This window comes from Alexandromys fortis, unplaced genomic scaffold (genome assembly GCF_014885135.2).
Source record: "Alexandromys fortis isolate MF-2015 unplaced genomic scaffold, M_Fortis_MF-2015_v1.1 scaffold_10, whole genome shotgun sequence".
NCBI lineage: Eukaryota > Metazoa > Chordata > Mammalia > Rodentia > Cricetidae > Alexandromys > Alexandromys fortis.
Genome location: NW_026067895.1, coordinates 20,100,779 through 20,123,538, shown reverse-complemented (window position 1 = coordinate 20,123,538; position 22,760 = coordinate 20,100,779). Strand labels below are relative to the sequence as shown.

General features: G+C 43.2%; 1 protein-coding gene across 6 annotated transcripts in view; it reads left to right on the top strand.

The window, feature by feature from the left end:
* Cpeb3 (cytoplasmic polyadenylation element binding protein 3) overlaps window positions 1-22,760 on the top strand; it is a 182,936-nt gene that overhangs the window by 123,927 nt on the left and 36,249 nt on the right. For all 6 annotated transcript variants that reach the window (XM_050160791.1, XM_050160801.1, XM_050160755.1 and 3 more), the window contains exon 7: window positions 11,533-11,651. In XM_050160791.1, coding sequence (XP_050016748.1) covers window positions 11,533-11,651 — 119 coding nt within the window. The remainder of the gene's footprint in view (window positions 1-11,532; window positions 11,652-22,760) is intronic.

The window sequence follows — 22,760 nt, the reverse complement described above, 5'->3', positions numbered from 1 at the left end:
CTGTGGCCTTCTTGTCAAATACCTGGTATTATAAACAATACTCAATAAGTATGATGGAGCCAGTAGAACCAGAACAAAACAGTGGTCTTCACTGAGCAGCTGTTACTTTATGAGCAGTAAAATGATAGTGCCTCCTCGGCAGAACTTACCATCAGCATCATTTTGTGTCCTTGTAGGCTTTATTCGTGTGTGTGTGTGTATGTTATGGTATGGATGGATGGATATATGTATGTATGTATATGTGTATGTACACGGGGCTGGGAGTATAACAACAGCTGGGATGCAGTCTTGTGTTCACATTTCTGTTTCTTCTCCCCACAAGTGTCTAATGACTTTTGTTAGCTGCCTCACCTATTTCATGCCCTAATTTATTTGCTTGCTGGCAATTTAGACCATTAGTAATAACACTTATGTTCATGTATTCTTGCTTGTGTCCTTTTCTTTCAAGTTGTTTTCTTTAGGCCAAATTAGAAGCTACTTAACGAGAGATGAAAATCTTAATGACTCCGGATTTGATGTCACGCGGCTTCCAAAAGCAATCTCTTTGTGACGTTTATGCTAATTTGGACATCTGCAGCAAGTTTCCTCTTGAGTTCCAAATCAGACGGCACGTTGCTCCTGTGAGCTCACCTTTTCGCTTCTTTGTTTGGCGTATAATGGGCCTCTGCAGAAGCCAGGAGCCAGCCACACTGGTGTGAATCATGTGCCCGGAGCGTTTCGATCTTTTCTCTAAGATCCTATTGACTGAACCTTGGCTGCCTTCCACCAGCACTGCTACCTCAGTAGAGTCTCAGGAGGAGCCTTAGGGCGGCGACCTTGGTGTCCTGATTTTCCTTAGTACTTGCAGCACAGATGTACACCACTTTGCCCAGCCTGCTGTTCCTTGAATTGGATGGCAAAATTCTCCTAGAACAGTGGTATTTCTTTCTTTCCAAACTTGCCCCAGAATCCCTTTCTTCCCTTAGGTCTCTGCATAGATGTCACCTTAACAACAGTGACTGTCTTGACTTCTGTATCTAAAGTAGCTGCCCCTCGGCCCTCCACTTTCCTTCTCCTCATATTTATTTCTTACTTCAGTCTACTCTTCTTTGAAGTACATACCCTCTGCTTCCCAAATGAGAGTGCAAGGTTGGGGAGTCTTCCTGTTGAGTTCACTGCTGTGATCCAAGCACCTCCATGCTTGGCACGTTTTCTCAAATACTCTCTAAACGAATGAACTACATACAGCTTTGTGAGCTGATGAACAGGCTTGTCACTTGCTCAGAGGAAAAGCCCATCAGGTTCTTGAGCTGAAAAGTTCCTTAAAGATGTCTTACTCTAACCCAACCTTATTCAAAGAGGCACAGAGAGAACTATCTTTCATTAGTGTACATAGCTTTTATTAGACTGACTTGAACCTGGAAGATCAAGAGTTGATATTATTTTACCTGGTAAATAAAGGAAAAAAAATTTCCATTGATTTTTGCTTAGAAGGGAAGCTGTTCTTTCTAAGGCTGTAATTCATATAGAAATTAGCAATTTAAACTGTATGGCTCAATGTATATTTTCATAGCTGTTTGGAGACCAAAGTAGCCCTTTTTCTGAACCCCTGTGCTCTGTTGTTCTCACATAAGCTAGAGTATGTCCAAAGAGATGTCTTAAGCTTGTAGCAGGTCTGAGTTGCCTTTTGTCTATTGCTTAACTATAGGGCTCTCTTCCTTGGCACCTCACTGTTTATGTGCCTGGATGAGCTGCCATGTAGTGAGTTTTTTGACTGGGCAGATACTAGGGTGCTACCTCAATGCAGGGGTGTGGCTGTAAGTGACAAGAGGATCCCAAGAAGAGGTGCTTTGATGTAAGCAGATGCCGTGGAAACTATAGTGGGGATGACAGGCAGCTGAGATGTGAACACTGGAAGCTAATTCTCCATTGCTATCTTCTACCATGAGCCATCTCAAATGTTCTCGTGTTTCTAGTTGTATTCCAGAGGGGGAATCAGATTAGTCCAGTTTGTATTTTAAGACTTAGCTATAGCCAGTTCTGGTGGTGCAGGCCGGTGGGATTTGCTGAAGGAGGCAGAGGCAGGCTGATCTGGAGTTCAAGGCCAGCCTGGACTACACATTTAAAAAAAAAAAAAAAAAAGACTTAGCTATAATGTAAGTTATCCTCAAGGTAGAGCCCTGGATTCCTTGGGCTGCTTAATACAGGAACAGCTCAGTTTTGTTTCCTTGAGCACAGGGCTGTAAATGTTGCATCTAGGAAGATAACTTGGCACAGCAGATTTAGTGAGTGATAAATGTTTAGTATAACCTCTCTCAGTGTCTCCTGGAAAATGTCTCTTGTACAAAGTTGCTGCCACTGGAGCTACAAAATAATGTCTCCCCACCCTGGACTTTCTATCCTGGTTCTGCATGAAGCATCTGTTCTCCGAACTGCTATACTCTCGCCCCTAGGGAAAGGGAGTGGAGCCTGTGGAGCCAGGCAGAGGATGTAGCCATGGAAAGCAGATGAACACTCTCACTGTCAGTCAGCAAAGGCTTCTGGGCAAACACAGGGCAAGAACCGGCCTCCGAGATTGGGCAGGAGATGCCTCTGAAACCCTGCAGAATCAGAGACACACCAGTGATGGAGAAGGATGTAACCCGCAGCTTCCCTGGGCAGCTGGTGCCAGCTTTGTCAACTGGGGCATAGGTGCAGTGCCTGCCAGGTACACAGGAATAGAGATGGGTGCTCCACATAGTACAGGGTGGACCAAGTGATGGCTCCCTTCCACTGCCAGGAAAGCATGTATGTCTTTTGTTTTAACATACATTTTTATTCTATTTTTTGTGTGGGTAATTTTGTTCCTTGTGTCTGTCCACGTATGCATGATGTAGGTGCCTCGTATCCCAGGAGGCCATAAGTTGTCAGCTGCCATATGGGTGCTTAGAATCAAATCCAGACCCTCTGAAAAGGGCGGCATGTGCTTCTGAGTGACTGTTTCAGCTGCCATCCAGAGCTTTTCTGTGCTATCAAGCTGGCTTGCCTGCTGACCTTGAGACTAAGGCATGTAGTCTCCCTGGTTTACGTAATCCCGCCACACTGGTTTACGAATCCCGCCACACTGGTTTGTGAACCTGGCAGAAGGCAGGCCACGTGGATTCAGATCCACTTTGAGCCAGGCAACTAAGGAGATACTGTTTGAGCGACGAGAAAGGGGCAGGCATAGGGCACTGAGTAGCTGTAGTGTGCTGGATTGTAGCACCTATTCTGTTTGTCTAAAGTCTGACTTTGGAAAGAACTGTTTGTAACTGTCACATTTTACCCCTTGTAGATAGTTTGAATGGAAATAAGTCAGTGTTGTTCTCGTCTCAGATTCCAAGTTCTTCCACCTTCTGGGTTATGTAAACTGCTCAGTTGAGAAGCCTCGTGATTTTAGCATGTCGTTACTCTTTCACACACTATAATAAATACTTTGACTAATATTCTTTTATTTTTCTTTCATAGATGTAGGTCTTGGCTGATGGTCTTAACACTCTGGTGAATTTTGAATAATATTTTATCTACTTGCAGTTTTCATTCCAGGGAGTGATTTTCTTGTGAAAACATGGAAATTGCACTGTAGTGTAATGAGATGGTTTTTGTCTTGTCCTGTTTAGACAGATGGAGCAACTTCTATTTTTACTTTCAAGATCATAGTATATTCCCACCTAGACTGTTTTTATTAAACACCTGTCTTCTCAGCATTCTACTAAAGTCGAAGCACAAATTTGGTTTTTGTGAAGCATTTATAGTTTGGGAACTCTACAGGAAGGAGAACGGCATTCAGGGAGTATAAGCCACAGGACAAAGCTTGAGCAACTCCAGAAATAAGAGCCAGCATGTTCGAGGTCACAGTGGTCACACTGTGCCCAGGCAGAGGTTCTAGGAAAGGGCAAGCAATTGCTCAATCCAGAGAAACCATAGTTCTCTCAATGAAGACTTTGTTTGGAAAAGAGCACATCGCAGAGACTGAAGTGAAATGCAGTTTCTGCAATGAAATTTGGCAGGTGAAGGAGAGAGGATATTTTAGCTTTGGTCTGGAGTTGCTGACAGGGCTTAGATAGGACCATGGCTGAAAGTGTGGCCAAGAAAGAATACATTAAGTTAAAAGGACTAGAAATGGGAAACTGGGGGTAGGGGGGTGGCTCAGGTGCTAAAGTGCTTGCTGAGCAAGCATAGGACCTGATGTCTATAGAAGCCACATAAAGAGGTCAAGTATAACTGGGCAGTGATGGCGCACGTCTTTAATCCCAGCACTTAGGAGGCAGAGGCAGGTGGATCTCTGTGAGTTCGAGGCCAGCCTGGTCTCCAAGAGCTAGTTCCAGGACAGGCTCCAAAGCCACAGAGAAAACCCTGTCTCTAAAAACAAAACAAAACAAAAAAAAAGGTCGGGTATGGCAGCATATTCTTGTTATCTCAGCACAGGAAAAGAGGAGACAGGATTCCCAAGACTTGCTGGACAGCCCACTTAGCCCAGTCAGAACACTTTAGGCCAGGAAGAAGCCACCAGAAGTTAACTTCTGGCTTCCAAGCATGCACATGCACGTTCACACGTGCGCGCACGTGGTGAGAAGAGGAGGAGGGGAACAACTATGAAGAACTGATTAGAATTATTGACCACTACAATGAACCTGGGTTGTCTTCCAAACAGAGTAGGTGTTCATAGTCTTGAAGAGGGGAAACTCTGTCTTAGGGAGAAAACATGTTGTCAGCCAAATCAGGAACTAATCTGAGGACATTAAATTCCTAGGAGAGAAGAATTTAGAGTGTCAGAGCTTGGGCCTGAGGATCCGACTGAGAGAAGCATCTGCTGGTAAAGCAGCTGAAGGGGGACAAACATCAGGCGTCTGGATTCAAGAAGGGGTGCTAGCTCCTAGCGATGTGACAGTTAGCACTGAGTAATTGACTCTCTGACCCTCACACATGCATCTGAGTTAATGTCTCAGGTTTTTCAGATGACACGAGACTCCACACAAACACCAACACAAGTCTGAGGATTGTTAGTGCAAAATAATATGCACTCTGTGAAAATGTAGTACTTAGTAGCAATAAAATCACCCAACTGGTTTGGTCAGTTCCTTCCGCATTCCCCGTCTGGTCTCCATTTTCCCTGCTCAGGTGCTCATTACTGGCAGTAACTCGAGCGGATGGACTGGCGGACCTCACAAGGCACTCTTTATACAGAGCACGTGTGATTACATAAACAGAGCTTTAAAGCCTAACTCTTCAGGTCACTGCCCTGGGCTGCAGAAATACATTGCTGGTCTCCATCTTAGAGTGCTTCTTGTTCATCCCTAACTCCTCCTACCCTTTCCCACTCACAGCCAGCCCACGGGGAAGCAGTTGTTAGTGTAGTAGGAAGCAGAAAACGGGCTGGAGCCAGTGTGTGTCTCAGCTCTAGGTAGTAAATAGAGTCAAAGAGATCTGGTTCTGGCTCCAAGGGGGGTGTTTTGGAATCCAGGACTGTGAGCAAGGATATTTGCAGAGTCGTCTGTCTGAGTGTGGGCTACTTTCTTCCCGAGTCCTCTCGGGGTGTTTTCACCTGTGCAAGCAGAAGATCTGCCTCGGCATTCAGAGCCTGCTTCTGACTTCTCTGTGTCTCTTCCTTACTGAAAATAATCTCTCTTCTCGCTTCAGTTTTTAAGAATATGTTTGGAAAAACCAATTCTTTAGATTTTTAGTGCACTTTTTCCTATTTTTAAGGACTTAGTGTATTTTTCATTTTGTATGTATGTGTACCCCATGAGTGTGGCTATGGTGATTGACTGTGAGCCACCCTAGGTACTGGGAACAGAACTCCATCCTCTGGAAGACCAGCAAATGCTCTTAATTGCTGAGCCATCTCTCCATCCCTGATATACTGTTTCTAGGTGAGAGTTCTCTGCTTGCCCCCATGACCTCATTGTATATTAATGTCTAAGTTCCTGTGCCTAGGGCACGTAAGAGTTCAAACCGTTTTGGAGTTCAGGTTTTATAGGCCAGCGATAAAGAAATGAGAGCTCTAGTTCTTCAGTGATCTGGGCAGCAGGCAGGGACTGTGGGATGATTGACAGGTTCTGCCTCGTGGTCACTCACCATTCCCTTGCTCCTTTACACGCGAGTCTGAATGTGTCCTGTCTATTCCTGCCGTGGTCTGTTTTCCTGAACTGGCTTCCTCTCTGTAAGTTCTGGGTGGATAAGTCTGCTGCAGTGTTTCTTCCTGGTGTTCTGTAAGACACGCCCACAGTGCCATGCCTGCCGTGTTAATAGTCATCCTTGCATCCTTATGTACAGATGATATGAGTCTTAGTGTTTCCAGGGCAGGGTCCTTCTCTGCTGGTGCTCATCTTTGTAGAGCCAGCAGCTACCGTCATGCTTTGCGCCTCCTAGATATTTTTGGTTCTCTTGAAATGAATCCAAAGACAAACTTCCTGAGGCAAACCAGGTAAGTCCTCTGACCTGAAATTCAAGGTCAGAGAGAATGTTTGAAACAGACTGCTTGTGTCATTAAAAAAAAAAAAAAATCTGAATGCAGGCAGCTCAGGCTGAGGTGCCCTTCAGATTGTTCCAGGAAGGTTGTGTGAGGTTGGGGGAGCTTGGATTTTGTGAAGTGAGAGTTTTCTGCATATTCAAGGCTTGGACTTACCTTTCCAGGGTTACTCTGACCTGATCAGAAACCCATATGTTTGTTGGCCACCATTTTATAAATACAAACCAGCACATAGCCCCACATACTGGAATTTTCTTCTCATTTATGTCTATTATTTGAAGCATGTAAAACACCAATAGCATTTTAAAGGCAGGTACAGGTCATAGGTAGTAAGTCAGTTGCCACAAGTGACCATTGCTTGACTTTAGAAAGTTTTCTGACCCTCTAAGGCCTGGCAGCCATGACCAGTTTCTTGCTGAGGGTATCCAGCAGCTGCTGTAGGCTGTCTGATGTTCCCAGTGAAAGAGCTGGAGTATGAAACAGGTAAAAGAAGCAGTCTAGGCTGAGATTCACTAGTACATGCCTGCAGAGACTAAAGATTTCAGGGCCAAGAAGTCTGCTGCCCTGAGTTGGAGACACAGACCCAGAAGAAGGTGGCCATTTCTAGACCTACAATGACAGGACAGGGATAAATTGTTGAATGTCATCATAGTCTTCATATGTGACATCTGTCCAGTAGTCCACAAAAGCAGCTACATGAATGGGTAGAAGAGAATGCCTGTTCTAAGGGGTGGCATTAACATCCTCATGGAACAGGAAGCCTCAGCAGAGCTTGTGTTCTCCGTGTCAGGTATTACAAGAGAGGAGCAGATCTACCTTTACACAGACTCAGTACGTCTCCAAAGAGAGCATCTTCTAACTTCATATTTCTTAGAGACTTAGTGAGTTTGTGTTCAGGTCAGTTTGTGTCCTATGTGTTCAGGTCAAGCACCATAAGTCAACTCTTTGAAGAAGAGATTAATTTTCTTACTTCTCTGTAAAGGCATTGTCTGTGAACAAGTAGTAAATAGTTCTTTGTGGCTTGTGTAGCGATGGCCTTAGAGCAGCCTGTTCTTACTGCGGGCCAGCGCAGTAGACTCCTAGGTGACTCAGGAGCTTGTTGTTCATTCTCATGAAAAAGAAAAAAAAATGTTAAAGGTGTGTCCTTGGTGACATTTTCTCTTGTTATTTTTAGATGAGACAGTGTTGATAATTGGTAACAAGCTGTGTGAGTTTCCAGATCTGGCTTGGGTTTTAACCCCAAATTCAACCCCTAACTTTGAATCTGAGAATTCCCGTAAACTCTTCATCTGTGAAACAGTGATAATGACAACTGATTTACTACACTGAGCCTGTGGGATGAGATGAACCAACAAATATGCTTCTTAGCTCAGTTCCTAGGACATTTTGAACACCCAAGGCCTGGTAGTCACAGTAGTAAGCTTGGTAATGATTTCTATTTATATGGGGGAACCAAATACTTAAAATTATAATATGAAAATTACATTTAAAATTTTAGAAAGTTTTGTATTTAAAAAGGAACCAAGAATATTTTGGAGGCAACTCTTAGTATGTTCTCAGGCATTAAAAGAAAAAGTCCTTTTAATTAAATTTACCACTCAAGAACCTAGCCAAATAAATTGGAATTGTGCCCTTATGCCTTCCTGTTCTTTCTCCTTAAGGAAATTGCCCTGCCAGTCCATGTTTGTCTGAAGTCCCTCTCTGTTCCAGCCCACTCTTCTAACCCACTTGGTACCAGTGGAGAGCTAGGGATTCCATTCTGACTCTCCTGAGCGTAGCCCCGGGTCCTGACAGTGGCCATGGCCACCGTGCCTGCAGTCTGGCTCTGAGCTGACGGCTCCCATTGCTCACGGGTCTTAGAGGCCCCCACACCTCAGTCGCCATGGCTGAAGCTGGAGGCTTTTTATGAACTTGTGTCCGATACAGAGCTGAAGAGGTAACGGAGAAGAGTTTTTGGCTAAAACAAAGCAAAAAAATTCAAATAGAACCTGCCATCAAACTTATGATTACAGAAACAGTGTTTATAGGTATAGCTAACTGACTCTTATTAAAGTGTTTGTATTAAAACCAAATAAAACATTTGTCAGTTCTCTCATGGTGGACATGGCTAATGACCCAGAGAGCAGGTGCTCAGTCACTTTATTGTTTGGTGCCGTGCAGCCCATCAAGTAATTTTAATTAAGGCTTTTTTCCCCATATCTAGATTACTTCATTTATTGACCAAATACTTTGTAAATGCCAAGTAGAACGCAGTACATATCATTCACTGGGATTCTAATCTTTATGAGGTCATAGGCAACAGCTCAAATTTAATTTTACACACATCATAAGTAATTAGAAATGGGGGCTGGAGAGGTGACTCAGTGATTAGGCGCACTTGCTGGTCTTTCCGAGGACCCAAGTTCAGTTCCCAGCACTTGCATCAGGAGGCTCACAACCAGCTGTAGCTCTCGCTTCAGAGACTCCAACACCCTGGCTTCCTCAGGTGCCTGCACTGTGCTCCTCCTCACACGCTGACACACACACACACACCCATCCCACCTGCACTCATGTGCCCCTCCTCACACGCAGACACACACACTCGTCCATAATTCAGAACAATAAAAGATGCATGAAACAGAAAGCCAACACTTGTGTGATACTCCCGTTTACAGGGCGTCTTTGCATATATTAATACAGGTTAATATCACTGTAGGGTGAAAAGGACAAGCATTTTCTTCCTTTTATAGGATAAAAGACCTGAAGAGACTAAGAAATGTTTAAAGTTGACAGTTCCACCATTTATGACCTTAAACCAGCCACTTAATAACACCATGTAATTCCCTGAACAGGGAAACAGAATTGAAAACAGTCCCTCCTTCATAGGCCAGGAAGATGCACCGATGCATGAGCACAAAGCCGTTATCAGTACATGGTGTGCCGTAAATGGGCGTGGTTTACCGTCAGCAGTCACGGCATACAGCTAGTGAGTGTTAGGACCTACCCCCAGATCCAGGTCTCCTGACTCCTGACCCAGGCTGTTCACCTTCCCAGTGACCAATAGACAGGATGGTCATAAAGGGAGTTGTCCTTTAATAAGAAAAAGATGGTGGACGAGAAGTGTTTAGACTTCCCAGCATAGTGAAATAAATGTCTGAGGCACTAATTTTCAGGATTGGGCCACCATGCATTATGTTCATGTATCAAATTATCATCATGTGGAGCCACACATTTGTATAGTTATTGCATGTCAATTTAAAATTACATTGCAAGCAAGATGTAAAGGCCCACGCTTGTCTTCCCAACTCTCCAGAAACTGAAATAGGAAGACGTTGAGTTTGAAGCTAACCAGAGTTACACAACCAGTTCTTGGCCAGCCTGGACTAGTCAGACCCTGTCACAACAGGGAAACCACACATATTATTAAAAAAAAATAAAATAAAACAACCCCACCCCCAGCTATGTCCATGGAAATCCCTTCCATTAATATTGATGTTTGTGGTCAAAGTGAAGATAGTAAGTGACCACTGTAGGTGGGACCTCTATATCCAAATCCTCTCCCACCCAGGGCTCAGAGAGCATCTCTCCAGGAAGACAAGGCTGTAAGGATGTAAAAGCAGGAAGGCAGAGAGGAGTGCTGTGAACTGCTGCCTTGGGGATGTGATGTGGCCATGGCACTTCTGAACTTACCACAGCGTTGGGTACCGGCACATCCTGAGCCAGCCACAATTTCAACACAGGCTGGGGAGGGCCTCACAGATCCCATCCCTAGCTGAGGAGCTGTTAGCAGTTGATAGCTCTTTAGAAGTGTAGCCACTGGTAGTTTATGTTTAGTGGATGACCTCAGACCTGTACACATATGGGCAGGCCTAACTGGATTCCATGGGGGAGGAGGGAGCAAAGAGAGGAAGGTGAATACAATTAAAACACATTGTATACAAGTATACAAAGAATAAACTTAAAAATCTTTAAAAGCTTTAAGAGAAAAAAACATTGACATCTGGAGATTGTAATTCTGCCAGGAGAATATTCCTTGGGGAAACAGCAGCAACAGCATATAAATACACATCAGCCTGTTGGGCTGTTTACAAAGCAGCTTTGGGGAGCTCTAATTCACATGCATATGTATTTCATCGATTTAATGTGTGTTATTCAATAGCTTTCTATATATTTGTAGACTTGTATAACCATCAGTCACTAGGATCAATCTTAGAAAAATCTTTATCTCAAAAAGAACTGTATTCCCCTGTCCTCTAGTTAAAGGTAGCCATTATCTGTTTTTTGCATTTTTGTTTGTTTGTTGTTGTCTTGATTTGCCTCTTCTGGCTCCTTTCACTTAGCACAGTATTTCAGGACCCATCCCTGCTGCACATGAGTCAAGGCTCTTGCTTGATGGATGGAAATGATGCTTATTTCCTGGCTGCTATTTGTAGTTTGCATCATGTGGAGTCTACGTGTCTTCATTAGTGAGGGTGAAACCTATTTTGTGGAAATTCCACAGAAGAATTGCTTCCTTGAGTAGCTATGACAATTAAACAGTGATATCAGAGCAACCAGTTATCACAGCAACATGTGATTCAATTAAGCAAGATAATTGTCTGTGTGTACCAAACTTAGTGCCTAGCACAGGGGTTCTCAAGGCACAGGGGTTCTCAAGTCCATTTGCCCCATTTGAATATCCAGGGTTTATTAAGAATTTATTAACAGTGAAGCAGTAGATTTCTTTTTTTTTTTTTTTTGGTTTTTTGAGACAGGGTTTCTCTGTGGTTTTGGAGCCTGTCCTGGAACTAGCTCTGTAGACCAGGCTGGTCTCAACTCACAGAGATCCGCCTGCCTCTGCCTCCCGAGTGCTGGGATTAAAGGCATGCGCCACCACAGCCTGGCTAGATTTCTTAATCTGTAGCCCAGACTAGTCTGTAACTCCTGTGTAACTCCAGTTAGCACTACATGGCAAGCCTCCTGCCTCAGCCTCCTGAACACTAGAATTACAGGAGTGAGCCCCCACACCTGCCACAGATATTTTCACTACTGCTTCGAGGTTGAAGTACTGATCTCTTCCATCCTTTTGTTTTGTTCTCCCCAAGGCTATGCCTTCCTGCTGTTCCAGGAAGAAAGCTCAGTGCAAGCTTTGATAGATGCCTGCCTAGAAGAGGATGGGAAACTGTACCTGTGTGTGTCCAGCCCCACCATCAAGGATAAGCCGGTAAGTGGTGTGTAGCCAGCTGCTGCTTTCCCAGAGCACATATGCAGATGACTAGCTGTTCCTCCTCCTTGTCGTGGAAATGCTGCGATTAGGAGCTCTTACCTGAGCTAACCTTGCTGTGTAGAGCTAGGACGGTTGCTAGTGATGAGAAGTCAATTAAAAAGTACTCAAATTTCATCTTACACTTTTGGGACCACAGGTAAACAAATGTGTCCTTGACACCCACCTACAGCTTGGTAAGCTGACTCCTAGTTGGAAAACCTGAGTTGAGATGAGCAAGGCTCTTAGAGGTTCTGGCAGCTTTTTCTGTTATTCTGATTATTTCAGATCAAGGACAGGAGGAATTTCTTTTTTGAAGTGTCATAATTGGTCATGTGTATATGTCCTTGAATGTAAGTCTTTATGCTGGGTTGTATCTACAGACACCCGGTGGGTAGGCCAGCAGGTCACACTCTAAATGGACAGTTTCAGCAGGACAGGAGAAGGGCTGGACAGAGAGCATGGCACTGAAATTGTAAACAAATGGGTGGGATAAGTTTGTATGTAAAGGCTTGGTCCTTGGAGTGGGAAGTAGTTAAAAATGGTGATGTGGAATGGAGAAGGGACTGAAACTGTATCTAGATACGAGATACTGGGGCTCACTTGGTTGGCTAAGTATATATAGTTTTTGTTGTTGTTGTTGGTTTTTTTTGGTTTTTCAAGACAGGGTTTCTCTATAACTTTGGAACCTGTCCTGGAACTAGGTCTTGTAGACCAGGTTGGCCTCAAACTCACAGAGATCCACCTGCCTCTGCCTCCCCCCGAGTGCTGGGATTAAAAGTGTGTGTGCCACCACTGCCCGGCCACTAAGTATATTCTTAGAATGTGTCTGCGAAGAGTTTGGGTTAGCTATAGAAATTCCGAGCTTGAGTCTTAACTTTAATATTTAAATATCTATCTGCTTGAGTCCCATTAAGCCATGCTGTCTTGGTAAATAATGGTTTTCCCAACTATAAAATGGGACAAACAGTCATTCTTCCCTGGGTTGCTGAAAAAATAAAAATGAATGTAGAGTCACTCAATGGAGAGTGAGTACTTGTGCAGATATAACTCTCTGCTGCTATCTGTCCTGCATGGTGCCGTAGTTCAGGACAGAGAGCTCAGCTATGCAGCCACACCTGCTGGCAAGAACAGGGTTCCCAACTTGCAGAAGAATGCCTCTGGGACTTGGTAACCTATAAGGAGGGGAATTAGTATGTAAGAAGAGGAAATTACTACGAATGGGGTTATTGAGTCATGGCAGAAAGGTCAATACAGAAAAAGAAATAAGGATTTTAGCCATTATGAAAGTATCACTGTAAGTTCTGAGACTGTTGCCAAATTTTGGTAACAATAATGACAATGGTAAATACTATGGCTGTATAGGTTGGGAAATAAGTGCTAACTTTGCTAACTTTGAGCTTTATTTAAAAAGTGTGTGCATGGTGAGGGAGACATGGGGACTTACTGATAGGAAGAGCATGTAATACATCACCTGAATAATAAGCCTAAAATTACTGAAGTCCTTTGGAGTTCTCTCAGATTCAGAAGTCTCTACCAAATTTGGCAATTTGTCTTAATAATCTATCTGCAGAGATGTCCTGCCCCTGACAGTCAGTGAAAAGTCAGTGAGCGTGAACTAGGAAAGGTTATGGTTGAACTGGCCATGCACTGTAGGAGAGGATTAGAAGACATTTTATACGTAAAAAGGCAAATGGATAGAGAGGCACATGACGACATAATCATGTCCACAATAGAGAACTAACGGTAGAATTGAGATGAGGAGATGAGACAGGTCCAGAAGTTCCACATGACTGGCTCTGTATGGAAAGGAGGAGATGGCGTCTGGTAGGAGGGCCCTCACCTGGACAGGGTGTCTCTTGAGAGGGGAGCAAACTGACGGTTGCAAGCATAGGTGGGTGGAGATAGCACCACTGCTCTTGAGTGTTTGCACGCTAAGCACAAGCATTGCTCTGGACTTTAGGGACTTCGAACATATTAGTGTAACTTTCTCTGCTGGAAGCTAGCTTCCCTTCACCTACCTGATCGCAGTCTGCCTTTTCTGAGCTGGAGGGGTTGTTTTTACTGCAGACTGATAAATTCTGATGGTAACTATCAAATACATGTTTCTTTGGCCCAGACATACTCAGGGTTTCTAGCATTAATAGTTTGGTTAAAACGTCAAGAGAAAACCCCTCCCTGATGATATGTCCAATTCGAAGGAAGGACATTTCATGTTGGGTTCCAGTCTTTTGTCTCCAGGTTCGCAGCCTCTCTTCTCGGCATTAGCTTTCCCTCCACCGTTCCCAGCTTCATTTAGCCGTGCCTCTCCACTGGCTCGTGCACATCCCAGCTCATGCAGATGCCCCCACAGAAAGTGACCGCTAGAGTCAACCTTCCAGTCGATGAGGACCCAGGAAACAGAAGCTTGGTCTCCGGAGCTCATTCACCAGGCTTTCTCAAGCGTGGTTCCTCTTTGTTCCATGTCTTAGGCTGGCTAGCATTCATGCTCCACCCTTCAGGATCCCAGTACCCTAGCAGTTGAGTTTAGTTCTTTCTGACTCCTTGTAGTTCCCTTGGAAATATATCGGGTTCCAAAAGTTACCTTGTAGATTTTTCTACCCTTTGTCCTTATTTATTCCTTTTCCTCAGATCGAACCCCTCTTCCGGTTAAGTGGATCCAGTTATTCAGATTTTTTTCCCCAGTGCAGGGCCCAAAGTGAAGTCTACTCTAAGCTATCGTGTCCAGGATCATGCTTCTCTCTAAGTCAAGAGGATCCCAAACTAATGGGGTTTAGGATATTAGATAGGTGGGGGGTTTTTTGGTCTTTTTCTTCAGTTAAGTGATTCATATGGATTGTTCTGTATATAACTTTTGTTGCCTGATTATTCTGACTCTTTAGTCCCGAAGGAAGGAAGGAAGGAAGGAAGGAAGGAAGGAAGGAAGGAAGGAAGGAAGGAAGGAAGGAAGGAAGGAAGGAAGGAAGGGAAGGAAGGAAGGGAAGGAAGGAAGAAAGGAAGGAAGGAAGGAAGGAAGGAAGGAAGGAAATGTTGTAGCTCAAGATCTGTGACTCCCTTTCTTCCTGCAGAGAGAGGAGCTCCACCATTCATCAGTCCCAGACACCCCAGCAGATGACAGTTGTTGCAGAATATTTGTTTAGGCATAAGGCACCTTCTGATTGGTTTTAATAAAGAGCTGAATGGCCAGTAGCTAGGCAGGAGAGAATAGGTGGAGCTTCCGGACACAGAGAGAAATTGGAAGGAGGAATCTAGGTGCATGGATTCGCCAGCCAGACACGGAGAAGAAACAGGAAGTGAGAGATGGAGGAGAGGTAGCTCCACATGGCAGAACCTAGTTTAGGTTATAAGAGCTGGTTGAAAACAAGCATAGGCTAAGGCGGAGCTTTCGTAATTAACGTGTTGTGCTGTCAGCCCAAAGGCTGCCTACAGTGATGTCTGCGCTTCTAGTGAAGTAGGTAGATGTTATGAACAGTGGCCCCTTCCGGGTAGGCAATAAATAAACACAATCTGAAGGTTTAAACAACAAACTATAGAGCAGGAGACCTGCCTGAACCCGCAGAGCTAGATGGTGATTGGAGAGAAGGAAGGAGGCGTTAAATGAGCATCGACTTGTCTTGTCTGGGCAACTCCGGCATGACCTAGAATAGATTTGTAGACCAGCCTGAGCCCAAATTCAGAAATGTGCCTGCCTCTGCCTCCCAAGTACTGGGACCAAAGTCATGCGTCACCATGTCGAACAATGATCCTTGCTTCTGGAAGACTGGCCAGAGTTAATGGAATGGAAAACACCTTGAAAGGAATTTAAACTGTATTACCAAGCTGGCGTGTGTTTATGTAGGTTAGGTTTTTGGACTGTTGCTCAGGTAATGACCATCCACTTAAAAATTGAAAAACAAAAATCAGTGAAAAAAAAATGATGGAGGCAGGAAGCTGGAATTAGATGCTGCTTACTGTTTCAGTTTTTTTAATTAATTATTTATTTATTTATTATGTATACAATATTCTGTCTGTGTATATGCCAAAAGAGGGCGCCAGACCTTTTTACAGATGGTTGTGAGCCACCATGTGGTTGCTGGGAATTGAACTCAGGACCTTTGGAAGAGCAGGCAGTGCTCTTAACCACTGAGCCATCTCTCCAGCCCAGTTTCAGTTGTTTTTAAAATTGCTTTATAATTGGTTTCTATGTACATGTGTATGTGTGTGGGGCACATGTAGAGGCCAGAGGACAACTTTGTTTGCCCTTCCTTCTCATGCCGGTCCTTCCGTGGGACTTAGGTCATCTGGGTGGTGTTCAGTGTCTTCGCCAGCTAAGCTGTCTCACTGGCCCATGTTTCAGTTCTTAATTCTGTCCAGTCTGTCACTCCAGTCTCTCTTGACCTACTTTATGTGCCTATCATGGGATTTCTAGCGTGTTTAGTCACTCTTCCTTAGTTACAGAGGCAGCTTCCCAGTCAAGCTTCAGTTTTCCCCCAACCTTACCTTTTTTGCTTTTTTTTTTCTGACCTTCATATTTATTCATTTACTTTCCCTTTTTGCATGTGTATCTGTGGAGTGCATACATGTATGTAGTATGTTTTGATATGTGTGTTTGCATACATGAAGAGGTGTGAGATCAATATTGAAAATCTTTCTTCATTGCTTTGCTACCCTCTTTTTTTTGTTTGTTTGTTTTTTTGTTTTTTTGATACAGGGTCTCTCTGTGTAACAGCTCTGGCTGTCCTAGAACTCACTGTTAGACCAGGCTGGCCTTAACCTCACAGAGATCCTCCTCCTTCTGCCTCCTTCTGCCTCCATCTGCCTCCCGAGTGCTGGGACTAAAGGAGTGCGTCACCACTGCCTGGCTTTTTCCTACTTGTTCTTTGAATCAGGATATCTCAGTCAAATCCGGTGCTCGGTAGCAAGGCTAGTTTTTTTTTTTTTTAATATTTTATTTATTTATTATGTATACAGTGTTCTGTCTGTGTGTATGCCTGCAGGCCACAAGAGGGCACCAGACCCCATTACGGATGGTTGTGAGCCACCATGTGGTTGCTGGGAACTGAACTCAGGACCTTTGGAAGAGCAGGCAATGCTCTTAACCACTGAGCCATCTCTCCAGCCCAACAAGGCTAGTCTTGCTGACCAGCTTACTCAGGGTCCTCTGTCTCTACTTGCTGAGGCTGGAACTATGGGCAAGCTGGCATGCCAACCTGGGTTCTACCGACCTGAACACCAGTCCTCTTGATGATATGGCAAGCACTTTAACTTGCTCTCCCTCCCCCTTTACCCTCATGCTTTAATCAAACTGAAATATGTTTGCTTCTGTCTCAAGGTCAAATTCCTATCCTTACTTCCAAACCTTTATGAAATGCTGTGTGTTTTATGAACTTTTTTTTATGATTTTACTCTCTATAACATTATACCTAGTATGGCAGTTATCAAAACAAATGAAAAGCAACCCCCCCCCCCAAATAAGACTATTACAGGGCACCTGGATTGACTGCTTCATCTTTCTGCTCGTGGCATGTCTACCAAGACAAGTAATTCTCCACCCACTGCCTACTAAACCCTAACTTTAATTTTGGCCTGACTTAGTTAAATCTGAGTTTGTAGATCCATTTTAGAATCCATGGCTGTCATATTGTCTTGTCCCACCTAGGAAGTCTTTAACAGTTTTTACCTTGATTTCCTTAAATTTATAACCTTGATCATGAGTTGGGTATCTTTTTCCAAGAGCCTCTCCAAAGAAGGAAATCCTTGTCTGGCATAAGAGGATAGTGCCTCCTATTTTCTTCTTAGTTTCTGAACTTGCAAGTGAGTCCAGAGCTTCTTAGAGCTTGAGCCTTTGGATGCTCTATGCCATTTTTAGGGAGGTAAAATGGAAGTTCTATGTAGCCAGGATGCTACATAAAAGCCAGTGAACAAGACAGGCAATACTTTTCTTAAGGGATTGTATTCAGTGTTTACCTAAATGTATTCTAAAGAGCACATGTCCAGTCGACAGCTATCTTGAAAGTCTCGTGTACCAAAGACTCATAACAGCAATGGGTATCATTGATTGTATACTTAACTTTGTGCATTATATATTAATTTTCACCTTTAATTTAAATTTCCATATCCCCAAAATACCAAGAAACGTTAATTTAGCCAGGCTGTAAAATTATCTTACAATATATAAATTTGTAAATTTAGGTTTAACCCTAAATTTTATATTCCTACTTTGGAGATGACTCTTATGTAGATTCCTATGAAATTAGTTATCTGAAACACACTCAAAGAATACACTTCTTCCCAGGAAAAACTCAGTAACCTAAATGGATTTTTTTTAAATATTTATTTATTTATTATGGACACAATATTCTGTCTGTGTGTATGCCTGCAGGCCAGAAGAGGGCACCAGACCTCATTACAGATGGTTGTGAGCCACCATGTGGTTGCCGGGAATTGAACTCAGGACCTTTGGAAGAGCAGGCAATGCTCTTAACCACTGAGCCATCTCTCCAGCCCAACCTAAATGGATTTTATTTTATGTGTATGTGTGCTATCTTGAGTAGGTTTGTGCAGATAAGTGTAATGCCCTGTTGAGGTCAGAAGAAGGCATCATATCCCCTGGGGCTGGAGTTACAGGCAGTTGTTAGCTGTCTGATGTGGGTGCTGGGAACCGAACTCAGGTCCTCTGCCAGAGCAGCAAATGCGCCTAACCACTGAGCCATTTCTCCAGACCTTCAACCTGAATGCTGAGGTGTGAATTCCTCTTAAGCGTTTTAGTAATCAACATACTGTTAGCAACAATCCTTTCCTAGTAGCATGGAACTACATACTACATACATACACATGTATGTAGACACTGAACCAAATTGCTTTGCTTGGGTACAAGATTGCTTGAGGCTATGAATCTGAAATTTAAAATCACCAAATAATAACGCTAGTTGCATTGCTAAATCATTTTTGTGTGATATTTTTATTATATTCTGACATATAAAACTTGCTTGGAGTCAGAGGGCAGAGCTAGCCACTAGCTGACCTAAATTAATCATAGAAGTTTGGAGAACTGTAGACAGAGAGGAGCCAGGAAGTAGAAAGGCGGGGCAGACCTAGGAATGATAGAGGTAGGAAGTGACTGGTGGCTGTTTCTGCTTCTCTGACTCCAAGCAAGCTTTATTTGTCAGAACACAATCAAAATATCACACAACGTGAGAGAGATTTACTAACTGCTAGTTTTGTCAGTAGATCAAGGAATAATCTATTAGCCACTTCCTTTCTTGTTTTTGTTAGTGCTGGGACATGCACAGAGGACCATGGTCATTCTAGGCAAATACTTGACTACTGAGACCTCAGCTACTGTTGGCCATTTCTAATGTATAGAGGACAGGCAGATTTGAGTTTGAAGAGAAGAAAGTGGTTCCTTACTAGAAGAGATACATCTTCAGTCCACCAGGAATCTCTTGGCTCCAGCCAGTTGCCTAGAGAATAGGGAACTTCACATGCTGGCAACATAGTTAAAGTGGAGTCAGAGAAGCCTTGATTTCAGTCCTGAAATAGTTTCAATTTTAGATCCTTGGTTCCCTCAGATTTAGACCATTTGTATAGCATATGGTTATAGTAAGGGTAAGTGTAACTTTAGAAAATGTATAGCTCATATCTTGCTTTCTCTTAGTGGTTATTAGTTTACAAGAACTCCGTATACTTTTAAAAGGTCACTTAGGGGCTGGAGAGATGGTTCTTTGGTTAAGAGGATTGGCTGCTTTTTCAGGGGACCCAGGGTTCAATTCCCTGCACCCACACGGCAACTCACAACCATCTGTAACTCCAATATCAAATACTTTCTTCTGACCTTTGCAGCATCCTACATACATGTGATGTGGTACACATACAAACACATAAGAAAACACTCATGTACATGAAATAATAAGCAAATAGTTTCTAAAATGCTTCTTAACCAAAAAATGAATTCATATTAAAGTCTGTGCCATTCTGGAAAAGAAAAGAAAAGAAAAGAAAAGAAAAGAAAAGAAAAGAAAAGAAAAGAAAGTGCATAGCAGAGAGATGCATTTAGGTGCGTAAAGTGCTAGTAGTTTCAAAGCCAGTCAGCTTTAAGTGGCATTTGATGAGGATGAGCGCAAGGTTGAGTCTAATTCCATGGCTAACCTGTTACCTAGTACCAGCAGAAATGGGCACAGAGTAAGCCAAAGCCCCAGAGCACCCACTGGTAACCAACACAGTGCATTATTCCTATGCCCCCGGAAGTTGAAGAATGAGGAACATGTTCTGGGAGCTGTGGGTGGGCAGTAGCCAAGCTGGGTGTGGTGGTACCTACCTATAATCCCAGCACCGAGAAGATCTTGAGTTTGAGAACAGAGTGGACTACATGGTGAGACTCTGTCTTTCAAAAAAGAGGCAGGGGAAAGAGCATCGTTCCTCATCAACTCTTCATAGAGCATTCATTAGGGCTGCACACTTGACTGGGCAATCAGGACCACACAGATGTGTGAGCGCAGCCTCAGAGGACCCTAGCACTAATTGAGGGAAGTAGGTGTGTGGCTGGTAAGTGAACCAGGGAGCCACAGGATCGTCATAGGGAATATTTGGGGTTGGGGAGTCATGGACGGAGAAGAATGTGCTGATGACATGACTCAGTCAGGAAAGCATTTCTTTACAAGACAAATTGCTTTGTCTTGTGTGTAGCATTTAATTAAATTGGCTTTATTAACCCCAGCATAGTGCATGCATGCATTCCATAGCCATTTTGTAGGGTGGTTTACTTATTCTGTATTTGTTCACTAAGCACCCATATGAAAGAGTACACAGACACCACGCTTCATTAGCTGAAGGTTCCTAAGTAGCTGTAAAGCCCTGTGTGGAGTGGGCTCTATAGCGTAGGGCAAGTCACAGCGCTTACCTTTTGTACCTGGACTAAGCCTGGTAGGGCACCTGGAGCATCCTGGGAGCACAAGAGAATTTGCCTACCTTTCCAGAAAGAGTTCTGGCTCTTTCGATGAGGTTCTCAGAGCCTTCTATTGTCTGAGGATCAGTTAGAGCCATGGTTCTCAACCTTCCTAATGCTGCAACCTTTTAATACAGTTCCTTATGGCGTGGTGACTCCCAAACATAAAATTATTTTCGTTGCCACTTTATAATTGTAATTTTTCTACTGTTATGAGTCATAATGTAAATATGTTTTCTGATAGTCTTAGGTGACCCCTGTAAAAGGACCATTTGACCTCAAAGGGGTCAAGATCCACCAGTTGAGAACCACTGGGCTAGAGGGTTAGAGGGTTTGACCTGTGGCCCCAGGGCTATGTAGAATACAGAACTCTTATCAAGGCCAAGGACTGGGGTGGTGGTGGTGCACACCTTTAATCCCAGCACTTGGGTGGCAGGCAGATGCATCTCTATGAGTTCGAGGCTAGCCTGGTCTATAGAATGAGTTCTAGCACTGCCAAGGTTACAAAACAAAACAAAATGCCAAGGACTGATCATTTGCTGGGTTCTATTCTTTCTTCTCCTCCTGGGAGTTAATTGGGGTTGTCTCTAGTTCTCTCCATCAGTAGAGATGAGTACTTTAGAATAATAGATGGTAACTCTTCCTGGAAATTGACTGATCTGCTTATTAGTATCTATGAAATGAAAATTGGCTCAAATTGAAATTCCAAATATGTATGTGCTTTGAAAAGTTCAATCCACAAATTCTGCTGCTACGATTGTTAGTTTTTTAATAATAAAGCAGGTCCTTGTATCATGAAAGAGGCAAAGAAATTTACAAACTCTAAAAGCTCTCTTTCTGCCCCTGCTGGCACACGTTAGTGATTTGATGAGGGCTGTAGTGCCTAAAATAGACTCGCTGACAGCTGATATGGGTCAGAATCCATCACTCCAACTGACCCGTGGCAGCTATATGTCAGGGTGCCTGGGCTTAGCTGACTCACCCTGGCAGTGAGGATGAGCTGGGATGCTGCAGCTTGCTGTGGAGAGAGAGCATTCCGAATAGTTCACACTATTGCTTTTCTGTTTCATGTAAAGGACTGTAGGCTTGGGGAAGAAAAATGCTCTTTTCTCAAAGAATCTGAGTAGGATTTGAAGGGTATGGAATAGAACAAACAGGATATCAGAAAGGGGGTTAGAGTAGGCAGGTTCTCAGCTCTGAGAGGAGCTTTATAAGAAAGAGAACTAATAGCCGGCTGGTTGGTGATGGGAAAATATTGGCTCAGATGCCTGCACTGACATCAGATTGCAGTGTTTGTTGAGTTTTAAAATTGCCTTGGAATAGACACATGGGAACAAGACACCTTGCAGTAGGATTTTCGAGTGGGGGGGGCATAACCAGAAGGATGGAATATAGAGCAAGGTGTTCCAAATGAGTGCCCACAAGGTTATTTGATCTATGAATATCAAAATGCTTAGTCTAAATAGAGAATCCTAAAATTGTAGGAAGGCTAAGTGATGTTTAAAACAAAACAAAAAAACTTGAAGTCCTTTAGTCTCTTTTATTCCTTCCTTCCTTTCTTCCCTTCTTTCCTTTCTTCTCTCCCTTCCTCCTTCCCTCCCTCCCTCCCTCTTTCCTTCCTTTTTTTTCTTTTTACACAGGGTCCCTATGTATAGCCCTAATTGTCTTGGAACTCTATGTGGATCACCAGGCTGGCCTTGAACTCACAGAGCTTTGTCTGCCTCCCAAGTGCTAGGATTAAAGGCATGTGCCAGTATGCAAGGCCATTGTGTTTTCTTTTGTTCTGTAATTAAAAATAGAACAAAAATACATGTTTACATTTTAATTTGGAAGGTTTGTTAAATTTCATTAAAATCTTTTAGCCAGTGACTTTTAGCATATGTCCTTCAGTCCAAAGAAATGATCCATTTGTTTCTTAATGTTTTCTTAGTAGTTGACCTGATTTTATTTCTACTAATCACCTTTATCTTTATGTGAATGAAATTTTAGTTTTAAATTTAAATCCATATTTAGTATTTTATTCTTTATTGGTAGCAAAAACAACCAAAGTGATTTGGTAACATATATTTGATGAAATTTAGTCTGAGGACTTTTAATTTTTTTGGACAGTTGTCTAATATTTAAATGTATTAACTAATTTACTATAT